The sequence below is a fragment of the Panthera leo genome, chromosome B1 (assembly GCF_018350215.1).
Source record: "Panthera leo isolate Ple1 chromosome B1, P.leo_Ple1_pat1.1, whole genome shotgun sequence".
Lineage (NCBI taxonomy): Eukaryota > Metazoa > Chordata > Mammalia > Carnivora > Felidae > Panthera > Panthera leo.
The window spans coordinates 80,741,845-80,762,880 of NC_056682.1; the positions used below are offsets into that span (position 1 = coordinate 80,741,845).

A 21,036-nucleotide genomic window follows, 5' to 3' on the forward strand; every position below is an offset into this window, starting at 1 on the left:
AACCCAAAAACAGTTTAGAGCAGGGGTCTCAACTACAGCCCGTAGGCCAAATTTGACCATGCCCATTTATTTACTTGTTAACTTTGGTCGCTTTCAAGCCATAGTAGCACAGTTGGCTAATTGTAACAGTCTGTATGGCCAGCAAAATGTGAAATAATTGTTATCTGGCCCTGTACAGAAAAGTTTGCCTACCCCTGCTGTAGACCCTAAATCAGTTCTTTTTGAATTTTAATGTGTCAACAAATATCCTGGAAGTTTTGTTAAAAATGCAGATGGCGACATGGTAGGTCTGGGATGGGCTCTGACGCTCAGCAATTCCTGACAAGCTTTCACTTGAGGCCAGTGCTGCTGGTCCGTAGACCACAGTACAGTCTAGCGAGGATCTAGATTTCAAACATAAACTTAGCAAAGTTTCCAGTTTAAAAAAAGAGAGAGAGAGAGAGAGAGAGAGAGAGTGAATTATGACTTGGAAGTCAGTTCAGTTGGTTAAACTCTTACTTATTTTAATCATAGTGTCCAAGGAATGTTAGAGGATCAGTGTCATCTTGGAGAAGTTTTTCTGGTCACTTAAAAATGACTATCTAATTATCTTACTGTATACATGATGATGTTTGAAGGGAGCAATAATGAGCTTGATAGCTCAACTGTTGAGATGACCAGTGTGAACTGGGTTGGCCTGCTGAAAATTTCCTCTGTTGGAAGACTGTCCTCCACATGTCTCTCACATTTCTGTACATCTTGTGATTGGAGGCACTGCCGGACCTTTGTTCTCAACTGTCTTTTCAGGGATGTTTCTAGAGTGAATGGCCTTGAAAGATAGAAATAGCATCTCCCTCTGGAGAAAATGGCAGGTTTGCTCACTGCCTCGGAAAGATAAAGATAGTATTCCCCTCTAGAACAAAAGGTAGGCATGCTTTCTGTCCATTTTAAAAGCTTTGGATTCCCTAAACTCAGTATTCCTTTTCTGTAATTCAACCCACTGTAGGGCAGGCATCCATCTGAGCCCATTTGCCCTACTTGACTTGGGGGTGAGGGAAACTGATGCTCAGGCTGCTTGCTATCCTGTGAGTGATACAGTCCTGTGGCTCTGACCCAGGAGTCATGTGTCTTCTTCCAGCACCCACGAAATGATGGCCGGCTAACTTATTAACTTCACGGGATGGTGAAATCCCAGCCCCTTCACTGTTTTAGACACCCAATCCCTTTAGTCATAGCACCAGTTTCCAGTCACTGACTTCCCCTGCCTGAACCTGTCTCCCCCTTGGCTTGGTAAAACACTTCAAACACCTACTTAATATAGAAAATAGAAGCCCTTGAATGGAAGTTCCTTCAACTTTCTAATATCAAGGACACACAGGTTTGTCTTCATCTGTACCTAATGTATCCTTCTCTCCCATTTTACAATGAAGAGGTGTCAGCCCACCTCCTTCCTGAAGTTAAACCCTGCAGCTGTGCCCTGGGACTCTTTCCCTGCCCCCTCCTCCTTCAGGTAATACATACATTCCCTTCTATTCTCTAAAGCTCCACTCTCCTGCCTGCTTGGGTTCTTTTTTATGAATTTTGGAAATCCTCAATCTTCTCCTTTCTAAAATAAAGCAAACAAACCACAGAACAAACACCAACAAATTTCCTTTCCCTCATATTCCCTCAGGTTAGCTGTATCTCTCTCCCCCTCTCTACAGCCAGACTTCTTGAAAGAGTATCCAAACTGTCTCTCTCTCTCTCTTCTTCCTTCTTAGTGCTCAATCTACTCCAGCTTAACTTCCACACTAGTCATTCCAGCTGTTTTCTGCTAGGCCTCCTCCGAGCTTCAATATGTATTCTCTATTCCTTAACTTCTTATCTTCTCTGTAATAGTAAGCCACCAACTATATAGTGAGGGATCACTCATCTGTAGCCACTGTCCACACCAGTCTGAGCTTCTGTCCCATATATCCAACTACTTAAAGTGTCTCTAATTGAAGGCCTTGTAGACACCTCAGATTCATCATGTTCCCCAAGAAAAATTAATCTATATATCCCAATTCTACTGTGGCTCAGTAATTGTTCCATTTTTACTGAGTGGAACAGTAAGTGTCCACTCTTTGGGCCAAAAAATCACTTCATTTAGAAGACTGAGAGGTCCTCCCTCCTTGTTTTTTATCATCACCTCTCCCTCAATATTTAGTTAATCTACCATCTACATTTCAACTGCTTCTTGAGTATATCTCTGTCGTGATCACTAAACTTCCATCACCTTAGCCTAAATCCACTCCTGCCTGGGTTACTGAAGAGCCTCCTCATTAGTCTCCCTTCTTTTAATTTTTCAGCCTTTTAAACTCTTCTCTAAAGTACACCCAGAGTGATTTCTACCTAAACACAGATATATATCATCAAGCCCTTGGTCCCAGGCCCTTCCCCTGTAACCATGCCTCCATAATTCTTTCAGTGGCTTCCCCTTGCTTGGAAATGAAGCCAGACTCCTTACCATGGATTATTAGGCCCTCCTTCTCCATCTGGCTTCTAGCTTTATGTCTCACATGGCATTCCTCACACTCTGCCCTTTACTTCCAGTTTCTTGATGTTCTTCTTGCCTCCAAAGCCTTTGTACAGCCCCTTCTCCCCCTCTATGTTTTCTCTCTCTCTGTTTTCTCTCTCTCCCTCCCTATGTTTCCCCTTCTCCTGGGCTGTGCCTTCTTGACATGACTCCCTCCTATTCTGCTTTCAGTTCTCATCTGAACTGCTCTCATCTACCTGCTAAGCATTCTCATTGCATGCTGAGATTGTGATTGTAAACACTCACCATTTTATCATTATCACTTTTCTGTCTTCTGTAAAGCGCCAAGGGTATCAGTTGTGCATGTCTCATTCACCACTATTCCTCATCTAATGGAGCCTGACACCATAGTCACTAAGTAGGTATTTGCTGAATTTATCAGTGACAGATCAAAAATTTCAAAAGATAATAGGCCAAATCTAACCACACTTAATATATATAAGCCCCTTAATTTTGGTTTGAAGAAACCTCAGTCTCTTGGGAATAAGATGGTAGAGGTATCTCTCAACAGAGGTGTTGAAGTTCCAGAAGGATGGATAGAGCCGCTTTCTATAATGGGAACTCTGTATGGGCAAGGACCATGGCGGAAATTAAAGATCAAATATGGACATATCATATCAGAGACATAGCTTGAAAAACCAAAAGTTATTCTAAGTGCATTAGTAACATAAACAATGCTCACCAGTGGTTGTAGGAGGAGAAAATAGGATAGAAAAAACAAAGGTCTTCCAAGATAGCCTTCAAAGACAAGCCAAGGAGTTTACAGAAACTATTTTCTAGAGCTTCATGTAAAAGTCCACTTCAAAATGACTGAAGTTTTTTTGTAAGTGTTTAGGAGACTTTGGACTCCTTTTCTCCTCAGCTCCCATGATGTTTGATACATGGTTAGCACTCAGTAAATGTTTGTTTAATTAAATGTACATCATTGAGAAGAGCCAGCTGTCATTTCTGCAAGGCCTCATAGGGTAACATGCTCAAATGGAGTCACCACAATCCAGAAATAGATCCACAGCTTTTCAGGTCCAGAAACTCACTGTGTTTAGCGCACCTCAATATGGGTGTATTTTAGGAGCCTAGGGTCAACTAGCCACTGTGTTCTGTTCCTATCAAAAATGCTACTTGAAAAACAAAATTATGATTCAACATTTTCTTGGCAAACATGGACTCAGATTAGAGAGAATTAACTGAATGTTTTTAGTGACTGGTGTTTTCCAGCTCAAATAGTCTGATTCAGGTGCCTTTACTATAGTGTTCTGTGCCTAGTGAACAGACCAGAATGCTCATGTCAGCTGCTAGGATACCTTCTTTCCCTGGCCGAGCGATGAACATACTGAGAAATGCTTAATTGAGGGATGTTGAGGCATTTATTCTATAAAGGTCCAATTTTAAAGAGGAACATACAGGCAGAGGAGAGGAAAGAGGCCCTTACCCACCAATCAACCACAACTTTCTTTCCAGCTAGGCTTCTAATGCCTTTTTCTTTAGTTTATGAAGTTTATACAGTTATCTACTCTGACATTCATGTTTATCAGGTCATATTCTCTAGAGACCATGTATCTTGACCATTTTGTTTAAATTTGGATGTCTCTAAAATTCCCACTGCTACTTTATACTGTATTGCTTAGGATGTATTGGCCAGTCTAACTCATTCCATATTGGCTCAACATAATTTCATTCTCTTTAAAAAAGTTTATTTATTTATTTTGAGAGAGAGAGAGAGAGAGAGAGAGAGAGAGAGAAAGAGAGAAAGCATGAGCAGGGGAAGGGCAGAGAGAGACCACAGAGCAAGAATCCCAAGCAGGCTCTGCACCACCAGCGTGGAGCTTGATGCGGGGCTTGAACCCACGAACTGTGAGATCATGACCTGAGCTGAAGTTAGACGTTTAACTAACTTAGCCACCAATATAATTTCATTCTTAAAGGATAAGTTTCTCCGTAACTTTTCAAGATATCACTGTGTACTGACCATAGACAAAATGTGAAGACAACCTGGGAGTTTTAGTTGGCATTAATCCTTTAAAAAATAAAAGGTGATCTTTGCATTAACCTAAATTCAAGGTTTAGAGTACAGGAGCTGTCAAAGTAGAATTTTCAAAAATTGAAAACATATAGAATGAGCACATGTCAAACATTTACTTAACTGAGTAATAAGGGAGCCAGCAGGATAATAAAGTTGATTTCTAAAAGATTATAGAAGTGGGGATGATATAATCCATCAGAAAAGAATACCGAAATAAGTTTGGTATGTTAAGTACAAAACTGGCTAGTACCTATAGGGTAATAAGACCATAACCTTTGTGGTGGTTGTTTTTTCTACTAGACGGAAATTATTTCTAAATCTACTGGACAACACTTTATAAGTTAGCATGTAATTTCTGAGCCCTAATCAGTAGTAAACAAAAACCAAACAAAGGTATGTCTCTCTAGGTAATTGAATAATCCTTGGATTGGCCTGTGAGACAATGCACCAGGATGACATTTCCAAGTTTTGGTCAATTTTCATTAAGCGAATGCTGTGGACTCTTATATTTACCTGAATGAGATTATGTCTAAGAAGCCTCAAAACCCTACCCTCTGGGGAACACTGTTGTGGTGGAGGTGTGGCTAAGGACTTTTAGCCTGAAGAAACTTATTGTGGGGACCCCAATGCTCCCTTCAGTATTATTCTTAAAATACAAGTTTGAGGAAGTAGTTGAAGAGTGCAGAGATTTTATTTATATCACTCCAAAGCAGCAGTTCAAAGTTCATCACAAGGCAGGAGGGGTGAGATGTGCCTTAAGTTGCTCCAAGAGGAAGACAGGGAGACAGGGGAGGTGGTGTGGGATCGGGAGGTGGTGTGGGATCAATTATAAGAAAGAGCTTCCCTGCTATGAAAAAGCTTCATCCAGGTCAATGTGTGTCTTCAGAACAAGAACATTGCCTCTCTGTGGGTTCTCTGGCAAAAGCACAGCCATCATGACCTCACCTCACTGGTGAGCCAGTGAGGGAGACCGAGGGGGTCACACTTCAGATGAGGACTGGACCAGGGTAGGTCTAAGATCCCTTGCAAAACTGAGTTTCTGTCATTCTGTAAACATTGAGTTATTTATTGCCCTTTAATTAAAAAATAAAAAGCACCTTTTCCAAGACTTAACGTTCAATATCCTGGAGACAGAAACCTACCATGTCAGTTTTTGTTTCTGTGCAATCACAATAGTTGTTGCAGTAAAACCTTTTGATAACGTTTTCTATGTTTAAAAACTGATAATTCACTTAAGTTTTGCCTTTTTAGCTAGTACTACAACTGAGAGCAAGGTGCATTTACAGTTGTTGTTTTTGTTGTTATTTGGGTTTTGTTTTGGTTTGTAATTTAATGTGACTAAATCTTAGTGTCTGAGATTTGACACTTTTTTTTTTCTTTTCCACTAAAGCCATTGAAATATATTCACCCAGTGAGTCACATCAGAGGTGTAAATGGATTTTCTGAAGGTTTTTTTTAAAGAGACAATCAAAGCCAGTCACTTTGTGACTTGACTTCTTCAGGTGTTGCAATCAGAAAGCTTAACACTCCCTCCCAATTGCAAGGATGCTAAAACTATGTCTTGACCTTGAATCTGCAAGCAGAGGGAGTAACATCTTTTGCTAGAAGTGCTCCTCCACCACCTCTTTGGTTTTATCCATTTGCATAGGATTTACTTGGAAAAGAGAAAAGAGACCATCAAATTGAGCCTTCTGCATACCCAAGAGAAAATAACGTGTTTATTTGACTTTCCATCTTCCAATGATTGTTGCTGTTACGGTTTACATTTTCAGTTCACCCTTTTTACCATTGATATTTGTAAAAAACCTGACTTTGAAAAAATGTATCAACCGTGTCACACAAAGGCTTCTTTCTCAATTTGTTTCATGTCATCAAAAAGACATACTGAGTTTGAAGCTCCTCTCCGGTTTACTCTTAAAGTATAACCCTGAGGAAATAGGGTAAAACTGCAAAGGTTTTATTTACACCAGTCAGGCTCACAGGCTGTGGAGCCAGGGAGATGGAGATTGAATTCCTGGCACTGCCTCTTCATACTTCACTCAGTATCTCTGGGACTTAGTTTCCTTCCATAGCAGAGGGGGATAATAATGGTGCTTACCTCCCAGGCTTGTTGTGACGGTTCCAGAAGATAACATTCATGAAGTCCTCATTGATGTAGATCAGTGCTCTGTAAATGGTGGCTATTAGTAGTTTGATAATTATTATAGTGACTTCACTAAAACTTACGGTGCGCTTACTGGGATTAGCGGCATTGTGACTGATTCATTTCCTAATACAGTTGAAAAACAGATTTCAGCACTAACGATTCAGTCTTAGTTAAGGAAATTGAACAACATTTTTGAGAAAGTAACAAGGAATCTTGAATCCAGAATTAGAAAATACATCCTGTTTGCTAGGAAATTTTTAATATTTTAGGAACAAACATCTTAAGTCTTTGGAAGAACTGCAAAGAAACTTTTGTGTGTTGGTAACTATACAGCTGACATATTAAGGCAGGAAAATCTGCAGATAATAGTGCACTGCCTTCCACAATAAAGTCATCTTTAAGAATTGCTTATCACCTTGAGACCAAGATCATACTGCAACTAATCACTCCATATATGTCCTAAACAGAACTCTGTGGAAAAACGTACTGGCTGCTGAAACCTATCACTGAGGACCAGTGGTGTAGTGGAATCAGTTCTGGATTTGGAATTGGGCAAAGCAGGCTCAAATCCAGGCTTTGCCTTTGGCTATTTATTTGCAGTGTGATTTCGGGCCATTTGCTTGACTTTTCTGAACCCCAGTCTCCTCATCTATGAAACGGGACTATTATGTACCCTACCTCCTTCAATAGGGAAGGGTCAGGTTTTAATTTTTTTTTTTTTATTAACATTTCTTATTTATTTTTGTGAGACAGAGAGACAGAACGTGAGCAGGGGAGGGGCAGAGAGAGAGAGGGAGATGCAGAATCTGAAGCAGGCTCCAGACTCTGAGCTTTCAGCACAGAGCACAATGCGGGGCTCTAACCCACAGACCGCCAGATCATGACCTGAGCTGAAGTCAGACGCTTAACCGACTGAGCCACCCAGGTGCACCGGGGAAGGTCAGATTTTAAAATGTGCTTGATAAGGGGCGCCTGGGTGGCCCAGTCAGTTAAGCGTCCGACTTCGGCTCAAGTCATGATCTCATGGCCTGTGGGTTCGTGCCCGCGTAGGGCTCTGCGCTGACAGCTCGGAGTTCGCAGCCTGGAGCCTGGTTTGGATTCTGCGTCTCCCTCTCTCTCTGCCCCTCCCCTGCTCACGCTCTGTCTCTCTCACTATCAAAAATAAAATAAACACTAAAAACATTTTTTTAATAAAAAATAAAAAAAATGTGTTGCGTGAAAGTGCTGAAAGCAAAATACTATTGATAGTCCTGTATTGTTACTCCTACTGTTACTATTCTGTGGGAAATTAAGCGGTCACCAGGAAGAACGTGGGTCCCCAAGTACTATACGACACCCTTGTGGCTCCACCTCCTCCATATGAGACAGTTGTCCTCAGAGAGGTGACAGTGCTCAGCCTTCCTCCTAGTTGAAAATTCTTATCCTGTCACAGATACCATACCTTGTTTCCTAGAAGTGTTATTACCGTTATTGGTGTTTCATAATTAATATTTTTATTTTCTTTTATCTGGATGTGAATGAATTGATACATAACAAAGGTAAAACTGGTTAGCTTATAAGCTAAGTCCAGTTTATTCTCCATATGCTAAATTATTTACCACCTCATTGTACCTTTGCTTGACATTCTTCAGTAGTTTGCCATTGTTGATGGGATCAACTCTGAACTCCCTCTTCTGGCCACAAAGTCTTTGGTGACCTGGTCTCTGAAACGCCCACTTCATACTTTTCTTACCAACCTGCTCAACTTTTTACAGCTTTGCGAGTTCCCTTCCTTCTTTCTGGAATATCCTTATTTTCCTTTCTGCAAGATCAGTCCCCTCTAATTCTTCTAATTAATGGAACAGTGCTGCATGTAAGTGGACATTCAATAAATGTTTAAACGAATTGACTTAAAATCAAATGGCTCCCCCGTAGATGGAAACAGCCAGATACTTTCATTTCCACGTGGCCTAGTAAAGTCTGTAGTTCCTCCTAAAGTCTGAGTACATTCCATATCATTGAAGGACAGTAGCTCTTCAAAATTCCTTTGCTATTTTCCACACTTAGCTCTCCTAAACGTGCTGATGAGAGCCTGTTTCATAGACACCAATGGAGTTGATAAGCCCCAACACATATTTTAGCAAACAGATTAAAAATATGATACTTAAAATGTATTCCTTATTGCCAACTGCAAACGTTTGCTCAATAAAGAGGCATTTATTCTATTATTTAACAATAAAACAAGCTCATGGGTGAATCTTCACATGTGGTATATGACTAAGAAAGTCATAGTAGCAATATTCATATAAGGTAAGCCAGTCTCTCCTGGGCCACATCCAAAAGAATTTAGTTACTATAATGATGAAAGGATTTCATATAAATACCAAAAGGACTTTTTTTCCAGACGTAATGAAATGGTCCCAGACCTAGATCCTGGCCACAGTATAGTCTCTGTCTGTCTCTTTCTCACACACACACAATACACACAATACACACACACACACACACACACACACACACACACACACACACACAAACAGGCTCTTTGGAATACTAAAGTTCCAAGTAGAATTCATTAATAAAAATATGAAATGCTTTTTCTTGTATAAATCATAATGAAGTGCTGAGAGATAAAGGAAGAACTAAGAGGTGCGAATAATCATCTGCTGCTCTAAAACTGAAACCTGTCATGTTAACTCCCAACTCAAACACCTAGTTTTAAAGATTTACCTTCAAGAAACCTAAAAGCTTGTATCCTGCCTCATTGACAACAGCCTCAAACTGTTTCCTGTCACTGCAGAAAACAAATCTTTTGCTCCTTTCTGCCTAGGGGAGGCAGAGGGACTGAGGTGGTCCTGTGTGGCTGAATTAGATGAAAGACTTGCCTTCCACCATGGAGACATGGAGTCTAATCAAGTGAAATGAGTTTTGAGATCCCAGCTCATTTCCTAGGGGAGATTGGTTCACATTACAAAATCACGACATCTCATTCATCACAACTGACGTGGTCTTTGCTCAGGAGAGGACCCCAACTGGGACTGAACCACCTGTCTTCTCTTGAAAGGGGGCACTTTATCCAAGTTCGAGTTGAAAGCCTTGGAGTGAGAAGGCTTGCCAGCTTCACCCGAGTGATCCATATATAACATGGAAGGCAACTTCAGTCTTAAAAGGGGCAGACGAGTTTAAGGAAGATTGGCGCTGGTACTTTTAGTGATGCCAAATATGAGTAATTATAATAGAGATGCTAAGGCATTGTGGTAGGGAGAGCCAAGACTGGGGCTCCCTCATCTTCATCACCTCAATTTTATTAAACGGAAGTGAGAAGGATCAACATTTCCATGCATCAGAGTTTAAAATGGCAAAGAAAGTGTCCTGCTTTCCAGGCTGATAAATGATCATCATCTCTTTCATTTCTTTCAGGGCATCGTTGTAACACCCCTGCTTCTGCTGCTTTTTGTGAGTATTTTGATGTTGTCTTTAATATCTTTTATTAAAAGCCACCTACAACCCATTAAGAGAGATCATTAGGAAAAAAAAATTGAAATTTGAACCCTTTTGCACCACTTTGCCTCACGTTTTGAACTGTTCCTCCAGTTGAACTGTACCAAATAATAACATGTAGACACAAAGAATCTCTGTATTCTCATGATCCACTGATTAGGCCTCTGACTCCTGGCTGAATCATTAATTATTACAAATTAATGACCTGTGATGCAGGGCACAAATATATATGTGCTCTTTATTTTTTTGCTGCTAAAACTAAAGTGATTGCTGGTGACCCAATGTTTGATAGAACCAGGGGACCAGAGGAAGCTTAGGTTCCATGGCTTGTAGCAACCGACTTCCTTACTTTGGGGAATACTGCCTCAGTTGTTTCATCTGTAGAATGGGAAACAGTGACACCTACCTCGTCTGTCTGCCAGGGATAATGAAATGTGCTCCAGAAATAAAAAAAGCTACTGATTAACTAAACAAAAATTGCTCTGAAAATAAGAAATGCTAATTAACTGTCATTTCTTTTGGCACTATGCATATGAGAAATTAGATGAAAGATTATAATAGAAATTAATGTTATCTCATGCTGAGAAAAGCATATGTAATCATGAATGATACCTACAATATTTTATGAACTGTGCATTTTTCATACACACATTTCCCAAATATAAATCACTCCACTCATCACTGAAATGGAGTTGGGGATCATTTCTGGGAGTGAAATGTAGCTGTTTGACTAGCACTATTTGTCAGTGAATTAAAACTATGGGGAAAATTTATTTAATTATAGTGTAATTACCCAAGTTGGAATTCAATTAGAGTAATAGTGTGAGGGACTTCATTTCTTACAAGCTGTGCAGGAAGTGGAGAGGAAGAGATGCCCTACTAAACAGTTGGATACTGCATCTTTCATGAAAGACATTACCTTCAAGTAATAAACCTCGCTTCCCCCATCCCTTCTGAAATGCTAGCTCCATGCTGACAAGGTTAAAAAGAGTCAAATCATCAGATCACTTCCCTCAGCATAACAAACCTCATTAATTTGGATTTCATCAGTTCAGAATTTGCAGTGAGTCACATTAATATCGAAATGAATATTGCTTTGCATTCATTCGGAAGAGAAAACTGGGCGTGTGCCTACCTGCTCACTAGATGTGAGGAATTAGGATCACCCCTCAGTGTTCTTCTAAGACCTTGGATCACGATTTGGGAGGAGCAGCCCTCAACAGGCACAGGATGCAGGCCAGCCTGAGACCACCACCTGCAGTGAGGTCGGAGGACAAGTAGAAAGCTGAGCATCTAATCCAATGCACAGTAAATGGCTTTGTAGTCTAGGTTTTCTCCATTGCAGAAGAGTAGCATCCCGTACTCATGTGATGCTTGTAAGACGAGCTGGGAAGAAGTCACAGCCACAACTGTGGGGCCGAGACCGAGGATAGCACTTTTGGGTATCTCAGGGTCTGGAATCTCTGGGACCTTGTTTCGGCTCATGACTACAGAACCAGATGAGTGTTTTTCTCCTTCTTCTGCCCATTTCCAGCCATAATGAGAAATGTTCTCAGCTCGTTAACATTATGACATCACACTATTGCAAGCTTTCCCCTACTCTTAGACCCATAGGCTTGTGAGCTTTGGTTAGTTCAACATTTTAAAATGATAGAGCTACAAGAATAGTTAAAGAGACTCCAAGACCCTCAACTTCAAAGTTTAATTCTTCCCTTCTGAGCTAGCTAACTAAGCTGTCCCAACAGGTTCTGTGACATCATCATACAACATCAATAGACACGTCTATGTTATATGACCTTAAATCACATGAACAGTATATAACATTTTTTGTCTGTGTAGGTGGTCATGCATTTTACAAACCAAGGTCATTGCTTAAACACTTGAATTGCCAGGCTTCATTTACCAAGTAGGACAAAAACCTGAGCAACTTAAATTGGAACACATTCCATAAAAGATGTAGTGTTTTTTATTAGCACCCCTGGTATGGGCTGAATCATGTCCTCCCATGATGGGAGGTTGAAGTTCTAACCCCTAGGACCTCAGAACGTGACTTTATTTGAAAATAGGGTCATTGCAGATATAATTATTTGAGATGAGGTCACACTGGCACAGGGTGGACCCTTAATCCAATATTGGTGTCTTTACAAGAAGCAGAGTCCAACAGAGGGAGAACACCACGTCATGATGAGACAGAGGTTAGAGTGATGCACATACAAGCCAACGAACAGCAAGGACTGCTGGCAGATGTCACAGCTGGAAGAGACAAGAGGGATTCTCCCCTGTAGATTTCAGAGGGAGCATGCTCTTGCTTCCAGAACTGTGAAACAATAAATCTCCGTTGTTTTAAGCCATCCAGTTTGTGATATTTTGTTAGAGAAGCTGAGGAAACAAATACAGCCCTTGCAAAGTGAATTGTGTCACCTTTTTACTGATGAAATCTCAGTTCTCTGTATTCTTGAGCTCTTAGAATGTTCCACCTCACCATCTTGCTCCAACTGAAACCTGTCCTCTGACTCATGTTTCTGCTGCAGGTGCCTTTCATATCACTGAGCCTTGAAATGGGGTAAGGTGTCTTTCTTGCACCTCATTACCAATTCCAGATCATTTCCCATGCCTTCTCCACAAAATATTCTCATTCCTTTGAAGGTTAGGCCAATATGCCTATACTGCCTGCTACCACTCCTTGCTATAATTATCAGTAGAACCCCAGGTCACTCTCTAGGAGTCCAAAAAAATATTAGTACCTTCCCTTGTCTTCTTTTTAATAGTACACTTGGATTAATTCCTGGTGCTTTTCTTTTCTTTTTTTTTTTTTAATTTTTTTTTAACGTTTTTATTTATTTTTGAGACAGGGAGAGACAGAGCATGAACAGGGGAGGGTCAGAGAGAGGGAGACACAGAATCTGAAACAGGCTCCAGGCTCTGAGCTGTCAGCACAGAGCCCGACGTGGGGCTCGAACTCACGGATCGCAAGATCATGACCTGAGCTGAAGTCGGCCGCTCAACCAACTGAGCCACCCAGGCGCCCCTCCTGGTGCTTTTCAATATTCACATAATTGATCCCTCCTAATACTCTGGCCTCTAAATTCTTGACCTCTTCTCCAGTAAGATTGCCTTCCACTTCATCTCAGCCAATCACCCCTATAGTCACACCCTTGACTTTGTTACTGCCAGTAATGGCATCCTTCCATACTCCTATTTTCAAATGTTTTCTCTTACCAATAGCTCCTGTCTTTGTGACCTACTCCCCAAATTAAAATCTTTTCAGACCTGCTAGAATGGCCAGTTTATTTACCTTATCGCCTTAGCAAAGCCTCTAACATACTCTCCCCTCACTCCCATCCCCTCACACCCCATCTTACCTAGCCTAGATCTCCTGGTCTGTCATTATGATTACTTTTTTGTGTATACCATCGACAACCTTGCTCATCTTTTACTGCTTTATATTTGCATGGCAAAGTGCCAGGCCTGCTAATACCCAACCCTATACCTTTTCTGCATATGTACCTGAACATGCCTGGAACACACGCTACCATGCTGACTGGTCTCATTTGAAATTCATGACCACTAACTGTGAGCCTGGTGATCATACTTACCTTCCCCTAATTAATCCTCATTCCCACTCTCTAGAGAGTCATTTCATACCTTCTCCTTGCTTCTCAAATCTCCAGTGCCTCTTCTCCTTTTTCATCTCAACTGATGCAGAAAAGAAACTAGCTGATGAGGAAATTAGAAGCAATCAGAAATTTTACAAGATCCCACCAACCTGCATCTACATTCTTTGTCTTTTCTCCTATTTCTGCAGATAAACTGTCTTTGCCCTCATCTAAGGCCAGTCGCTCCTGTTGTGTTATCTCTTATTGGCTACTTAACAATACAACTCAAAACAGTTTCCTTCTTTGTCCTTTATTACCAAATTTTCTATCACTGGATCGTTTCTGTTAACATATAAGTATTCTGTAATATTACATATCTTAAAAATTAAATCTCATCTTATCATGCCTACATTCCATTTCTGTCCTTTGTTTTATAGAAAAATTACTCAAAGTTATTTAAACTTATTCATCACTGATTCAGTAATAAGTATTGAATTCTTCCTATATGCAAGGTGCTTTCCTGGGTACCAAAGATATAGCAATGAGCAAAAAGATACATCTTTGCTGTTGTGGAGGTTATATACTAGTGGAAAGAAACTACCAACAAATAAGTGAAAATACAATATATGAGTGATACATACTAAAGAGAAAAATAAAAGGAAGGAGAGGAAGAGAGAAGGAGGAAGTGCCAGAATGGGTTGGGGGAATTGCTGTTTTCAATAGGGAGGTCACGGTGGGACTTACTAAGAAAATGATATTTGAGGAAAGGCCTAGAGTGTTCCAGTTGGAGGGAACAACAAGTGGAAAAGTCCTGAGAGCATATATGGTGTCCTAAGGAACAGCAAGTGGGCCAGTGTGGCTGGAATGCAGTGAGCAAGGAGGAGAGTAGATAGAGATGAAGTCAGAGCCATGACAGGGGCCAAATGATGTAGGTCCTTGAAGTCCTTTGTTAAGGAGTTTTAATTTTAATTTGAGAGAGATACAAAACCATTGAAAACGTTCTGATCACAAGAGTAGCATGTTCTGACATACCTTTTCAAAGGATGATTCTGGATGCTGGATTGAGAATAGATCGTCAGGAGATAAAGGTGGAGACAGGAAGACCAATTAGAAAGCTAGTACAATATCATGGCAAGAGACAGTTTAGCTTGGACCAAGGTGGTTGAGTAAATGGTGGAAAGTAGTTGGAAGTAGATCTTGAAAGACCTGAAAGATTGAATGAAGGTTATGAGGACACAGAAGAGTCAAGGATAACTAAGTCCATGCAATTGGAGGGGTGGAGTTACTGTAGAGAAGAAAGAGAAGGCTGTAGGGCTGGGCAAGTTGAAGGAACTCATAAAGAGCTCAGTCTTGCACATGTTTGGATTAAGATGCCGTTGAGACATCAAAGTAGAGAAATCAAGTAAGCAGTTGACTATATGGGTCTGGGATTCAGGGCAGAAGTCTGGATAAGAGATACACTTTTGGGAGAAGTCAACATAGAGATGGATTTGAAGTTAGACAGAATGAGATTACCAAGAGAGGATAGAGAAGGTATTAGTGGACTGAGTTCTGAGGCATTCTAATAATAAGTCAGCAAAGACCACCAAGGATATCCAGTTTGCTTAGGAAGAACACCAAGAGATTTTTGTGTCCTAGAAGCTAGTAGAGAATGTGTTTCAAAAAGGGAGAGAGTGGTCAACTACTTCAAATGGTGGTAATAGTTTAGAGAATGTGTTTCAAAAAAGGAGAGAGTGGTCAACTACTTCAAATGGTGGTAATAGTTCAGATACAATGAAGTCTGAGAATCAGCCATTGGTTTTAGCAAGATGGAGGTCACTGGGGACCCTAACAAGAGCTATTTCAGCAGAAATGTGGAGGTAAATGCCTAATTAAAGTCAGTTCAAGAATGAATGAAAAAGAGTTAAAGGCAGTGATAATCGCCAACTCTTTTGAGGAATTCTGCTATAAAGGATGCAGAAAATGGGGCAGCAACAAAGTTAATGTAGGATCTGTTTCTAAGTTGGCAAAATTATTAGGATATTTGCATTGATATTAATTCAGCTAGAGAAGAAACAATTCAGACAGAAAAAAGAAGGGTGAATTTGTGGACACATGTCCTTGAATAGGAGAAAGAGGGTGAACTCTAGTGCACAAAGGGAGAGTGTGGCCCCCTAAGCACAGATAGTTTATCCATAGTAGTAGGAGGGAAGCCATGGTATAAGGGCAAATACGCAAGTAAATTGGTTCCTGTAACTATAGGAGCTTGTATACATTTTCTTATTATTGTTTATATTTTCCCAGTGAAATGGCAAGTGAAGCTAGGGGTAGAGGACCAAAAAAAAGCAAACAAGTATTGGAGATTTGGTGAAAGAGGCCAAGATTTGAAATAGTTATGTGGGAGATTGAATGGAATGGGCACACATAATGGGATGCTCTAGCCGCACCAAGAACCATCCTAAGTCTTTACACTTGGCTTTAACTCAGCCTGGATTTTCCCCTCAGATCTCCACATGGCTCTCTCCTTCACTTTCATCTCTGGTCTCTAATAAAATGTCATTTTAGGAGACAGCCCTTTCCTAACTACTTCATATGGAACAATATACCCTCTCTCCGCCAATACCTCCCCACCTACCATACTTAATTGTTCCATTTAGCATTTATGATCACATGATATTTTAATCATTTGTCAGTTTGTTTATTATCTGTTTTCCCCAACTAGAACATGAGCATCACAGAGGAGCAGGGACTTTATCTGTTTTGATCACTACTGTAACCCCAATGCCCAAAATAGTGCCTGTCTATGGAAGCCACTCAAAAATATTTTTTGAGGGGTGCCTGGGTGGTTCAGTGGTTAAACCTCCGACTCTTGATTTCAGCTTAGGTCAAGATCTCATGGTTAAGATCTCATAGTCAAGAAATCAAGCTCCCTGGCAGGCTGTCTCTCCCTCTCTCTCTCTGCCCGTCTCCCCCTCCCCCTAACTTTCTATCTCTCTCAAAAAATAAAAATGAATTTTTAAAAAATTTTTAAAAATATTTTTGAATGGATGGTTGGTAAAGGAAGGCTGTTTCTGTACTCACAACACATTACCAGTTTATCATAAATGATATTATAAAGAATACAAATGAAAAGTCAGATGCAGAGGTACATAGAGCAAGGTCTAGAAGGGTCCCAAATGCAGGATCTTCTGTCCCTATAGAGTTTGGGGTATACTAACCCCCTACATGTGGATACATTCACCAATGCAGGAACTCTCTGAACCCTCTGTGCCAGGAACTGGGGACAAAAAAAGCAAATATTATAGTAAAAGCTGTTCCCATCACTGCTGTGACTCAGGAAGTTACAAGGTTTTAGAAGCTCTATGCCAGGAGGAAGACCGAACTTATATTTCTTTTTCTTTCTTTTTTTTTTTTATTTTTTAAACATTAATTCATTTTTGAGAGAGAGAGAGAGAGCACACAAGGGAGGGGCAGAGAGAGGGGGAGACACAGAATATGAAGCAGGCTCCAGGCTCTGAGTTGTCAGCACAGAGCCCAACACGGGGCTTGAATTCATGGACCACGAGATCATGACCTGAGCCGAAGTTGAATGCTTAACCAACTGAGCTACCCAGGCGCCCCCCCTGAACTTATATTTCTTACTGTATCACATCTCAGTTGGACAGATGGATGAATGCATCTGTCCCAAGAGTTGGGTTAGGGCTACCTTTAAGACTGGTATTTCCTTCCCTGTTACATGCTCCACCTTTAGGCACACATTCCTTTGTTATAAAGCCATTTTTGAAGGGACTGGCTTCATTTTCCCTCACAGTCTGTGTGTGGAAAGGTAGCATGGTATGTATGGTGAGAAGGCATAAAATTTTGGTTTGGTTTGCAGCCAGTTTGTTGTGTAGCAGTGTATTCTCCCTAATCCTTCTCAGCCTCAGTTTTTTTCCTCTGTAAAATGAGGATTATGAAGATTATGATAAGCTGAAATGAGTTAATTTATGTGAAAGTGTGCTGTAAGCTATAAAGAACCATGCAAGTGCTAATTATTTACATGTGACGCTTTAGAAAGGAAAATAGAAAATAATTCCAGGAAGGATGTCAAGGTTCTGCAGAAGCACTTATCTGAGATGTAGCAACAATCCAACTTGCCCAGACCTTAATGGTGGGCAGTCTTAAAACTTAAACCTTTAAGATTCTGTAGTCGTTTATAGTCTATAATTTTATAATCTTACATGTAAATAAATCCAGTGTTTACTGTGGCTGACAGTGAGAGCGATAAAACTTTCCCTGAAATATTACCATTTGTTTGCTTCTAAGATTCGAAGTGTTTTGATATATACTACCTCAATTCTCTTGATAATATACCTCTGATATTGGCAGGGGCAGAAATTATTGTCTTTATGTTATCAGTTGTTATGTACCAGTCCCTGGGGTTCCTATTGTAAGGACAAATTAAGCCTTGCCCAGCTTTCAAAACTGCACTTATACTTGTATTACTTGGAACATTCCATCTTAATTTTCCTTACAAAACAATGTTACAAGTAGTTAAGCATCCGCTGGATTTTAAGTTCTCCTAGGCTAGGAACAAGGCATGCCTTATTCATTACCTTGCCCCCAGTGCCAAATATTCAATAAATATTTCTTGGAAGGAGCAAAATAGAAAGGTGGGTGAGTAATGAATGATTAGATCAGTTCAGATGGTAAATGGATGGTTAGAAGGTGAGGGTCTCAGCCTGATGCATAAAGTCTTACCTTGTATTTGCTCCAAAAAAGAATTTATAGTTTTTTTTTTTGTTATTTTTTTTAACATTTATTTATTATTGAGAGACAGAGAGACATAGCATGAGCACGGGAGGGGCAGAGAGAGGGGGAGACACAGAACCCAAAGCAGGCTCCAGACTCCGAGCTGTCAGCACAGAGCCTGACATGGGGCTTGAACCCATGGACTGTGAGATCATGACCTGAGCCGAAGTCAGATGCTTACCTGACTGAGCCACCCAGGCGCTCCTATAGTGTTTTTTTTTTTTTTTTTTTTTTTCAGTAGTATTAAGCAAAACATCCATGGTTGTATTCAGTGTGTGAATGCCTGCTCTGCACTGTGAATATTACAAAGCTCAATCTGATATGGATCTTTCTCTCAAAGAATTTATGTGTTCATAGAGGAAATAGAATACATTCATAGATAATTAAAATCCAAGCCCGAAATTGTAAGTATCACAAGTATCAAAATATTTCAAAGGAGATTACTAAAATAGAAAACATTTCATTTAATAGAAGAAGTGAGAAGCGGGGGTTACAATGAATTTTGTTCTGGATGAAAACTTTTAATTTGAGGAAAAAGAGAAGGTAGATGGAAACTCAAAGGATCTCCTGCTTACTTCATATTTTCTCATATGCATGGTGCTGATTCTCTGTTGTGTCTAACGTCACTTAAAAACTTGCATGTCTTTCCTTTCCTTGATATGGTTATTTACCAGCCATTATTATAGTCTTTGTTCAGCAGCAAATAATAGAGAATACTGAAGGAGAGAGAATTTTAAGCCTGGAACTGTAGTGTGGTAGTTAAGACGAAAAGAGACTGTAGGGCTGAGTTCAGCATTTAGGTGGTAAGATCAGGCAGCCAGTTTGAAGCCCACATGTACCATACTGGGACAGCCCATCAGGTGACGTGAAGCCCCTGCTTCTATGGACTTGTGTTCCCCTCCAGCCTCCTTAGCTGCTGTCCCACATCTGCTTCCCAACCACATCTTGTTTATTCTGAGGAGTGAAAGGAAACAATGTTTAAACTTCTTTGTTACTCCCTGTTAAAGTTAAGACAAAGGTCAGGGATAACTGTATTCACACCATAGAACAGCTCTGTCTAATTTACTGCGGTTGTGATCTAAGGACACCATATATTGGAGACCATATTCACGGTCTCAAACTCCATAATTCTGTAGAACACCAATTTATTTAAATAAGTTTATGCTTGGCAGGGGAAGGTCAGTAACACTTTAGGCTTGTGCGGTTAAAACAGCAGACCAAGGCCTCACTTCCACCATAGCCATAAAGGTCATTGAACATCTAGGTCTCTGGAAACATTTGGAGTCCAAACTTTGACCACTTCTGAAAGTCATGTCCTCAGAGGTATAGATCAGACCATCTTCATATGTGGGGATGGTCAATTCAATACTTTAGGATGTTTGATAAACATTCGTCTACACCCTTACCCATTCGATAGCATGTAAGCAACCCCTTAAGTAAGTGAAACGCCACCAGTGCTGCTGTTATCTCAACTGAGTTGATATGACTTGATTTCTTGGGGATCCAGCCTCTGTTCAAGCAAATATTTATAAGGCATTATGATAGTTAGACATATGCATACATGCACCCACACACACATAAACAGATGTACACTCACATGCATGCACACCACGTTCTGTTTCTGAGCTCCCTATATGTCCCATTGATGTGACTGTCTTCTGTTACTTCCCATGTCAGTGGTTCTTAAATCCAATAGCCTTTAATTCCCACAGCACTGTATAAGAAACCTTGTTTTTCCAGGAGGAGAGGGGGAAACGGGAGGAGAGGTAGAATAATTTTTTTTAAGTTTCTTTATTTATTTTAAGAGAGAGAGAGAGAGAGAGCAAGCAGGGGAGGGGCAGAGAGAAAGGGAGAAAGAGAATCCCAAGCAGGCACTGTCAGTGCAGAGCCCGATGCGGGGCTCGAACCCACAAACCGTAAGATCGTAACCTGAGTCATAACCAAGAGCCAGCCACTTAACCAACTGAGCCACCCAAGTACCCCGAGGTAGAATAATTTTTAACAAGTATTTATAATACGTACTTCATAAAGAATCCCACGGCTACCTTTCAATGTATTATCCTCACTTTATATGAGAAAACTTAGGTTCAAAGAGGTTTTGCAATTGACTTGAGACTCTCTACAAGTAGTAAAGAACATCAGGTGCTTTCAGCCAGGCGCTGTGCCCCCTTGCACGTGCCTTTCCAAGTTGTGCTCACAAAGCATGCCTCCTAGGAGACACCTCTTATTTTAAGACCTGTTATCACCATCGATGATTATCTCTGGAACATGTGTATCTTAGGTAACATAGGAAAGACAAAAAAGAATAAGGCATAGTTATTGCGTTGAAGGAACTTAAAGCTTATTTGGGTAAACAAGAATAAATTAGAACATGGGAGAGATTTAGAGGAAAACTCTAACTGCTAACGTACCTGGTTCAGACTACATGGTGCAAGAGTTCGTGTACGAGGCGGGCCCAGCATGGGAGAGACAGATTGAGTGGCAACTT

At 40.5% G+C, this 21,036-nt stretch overlaps 1 protein-coding gene across 2 annotated transcripts in view; it reads left to right on the top strand.

The window, feature by feature from the left end:
- SLC10A7 (solute carrier family 10 member 7) overlaps positions 1 to 21,036 on the top strand; it is a 250,502-nt gene that overhangs the window by 169,765 nt on the left and 59,701 nt on the right. For both annotated transcript variants that reach the window (XM_042935361.1, XM_042935362.1), the window contains one exon: positions 10,102 to 10,137. In XM_042935361.1, the coding sequence (XP_042791295.1) occupies positions 10,102 to 10,137 (36 nt within the window). The remainder of the gene's footprint in view (positions 1 to 10,101; positions 10,138 to 21,036) is intronic.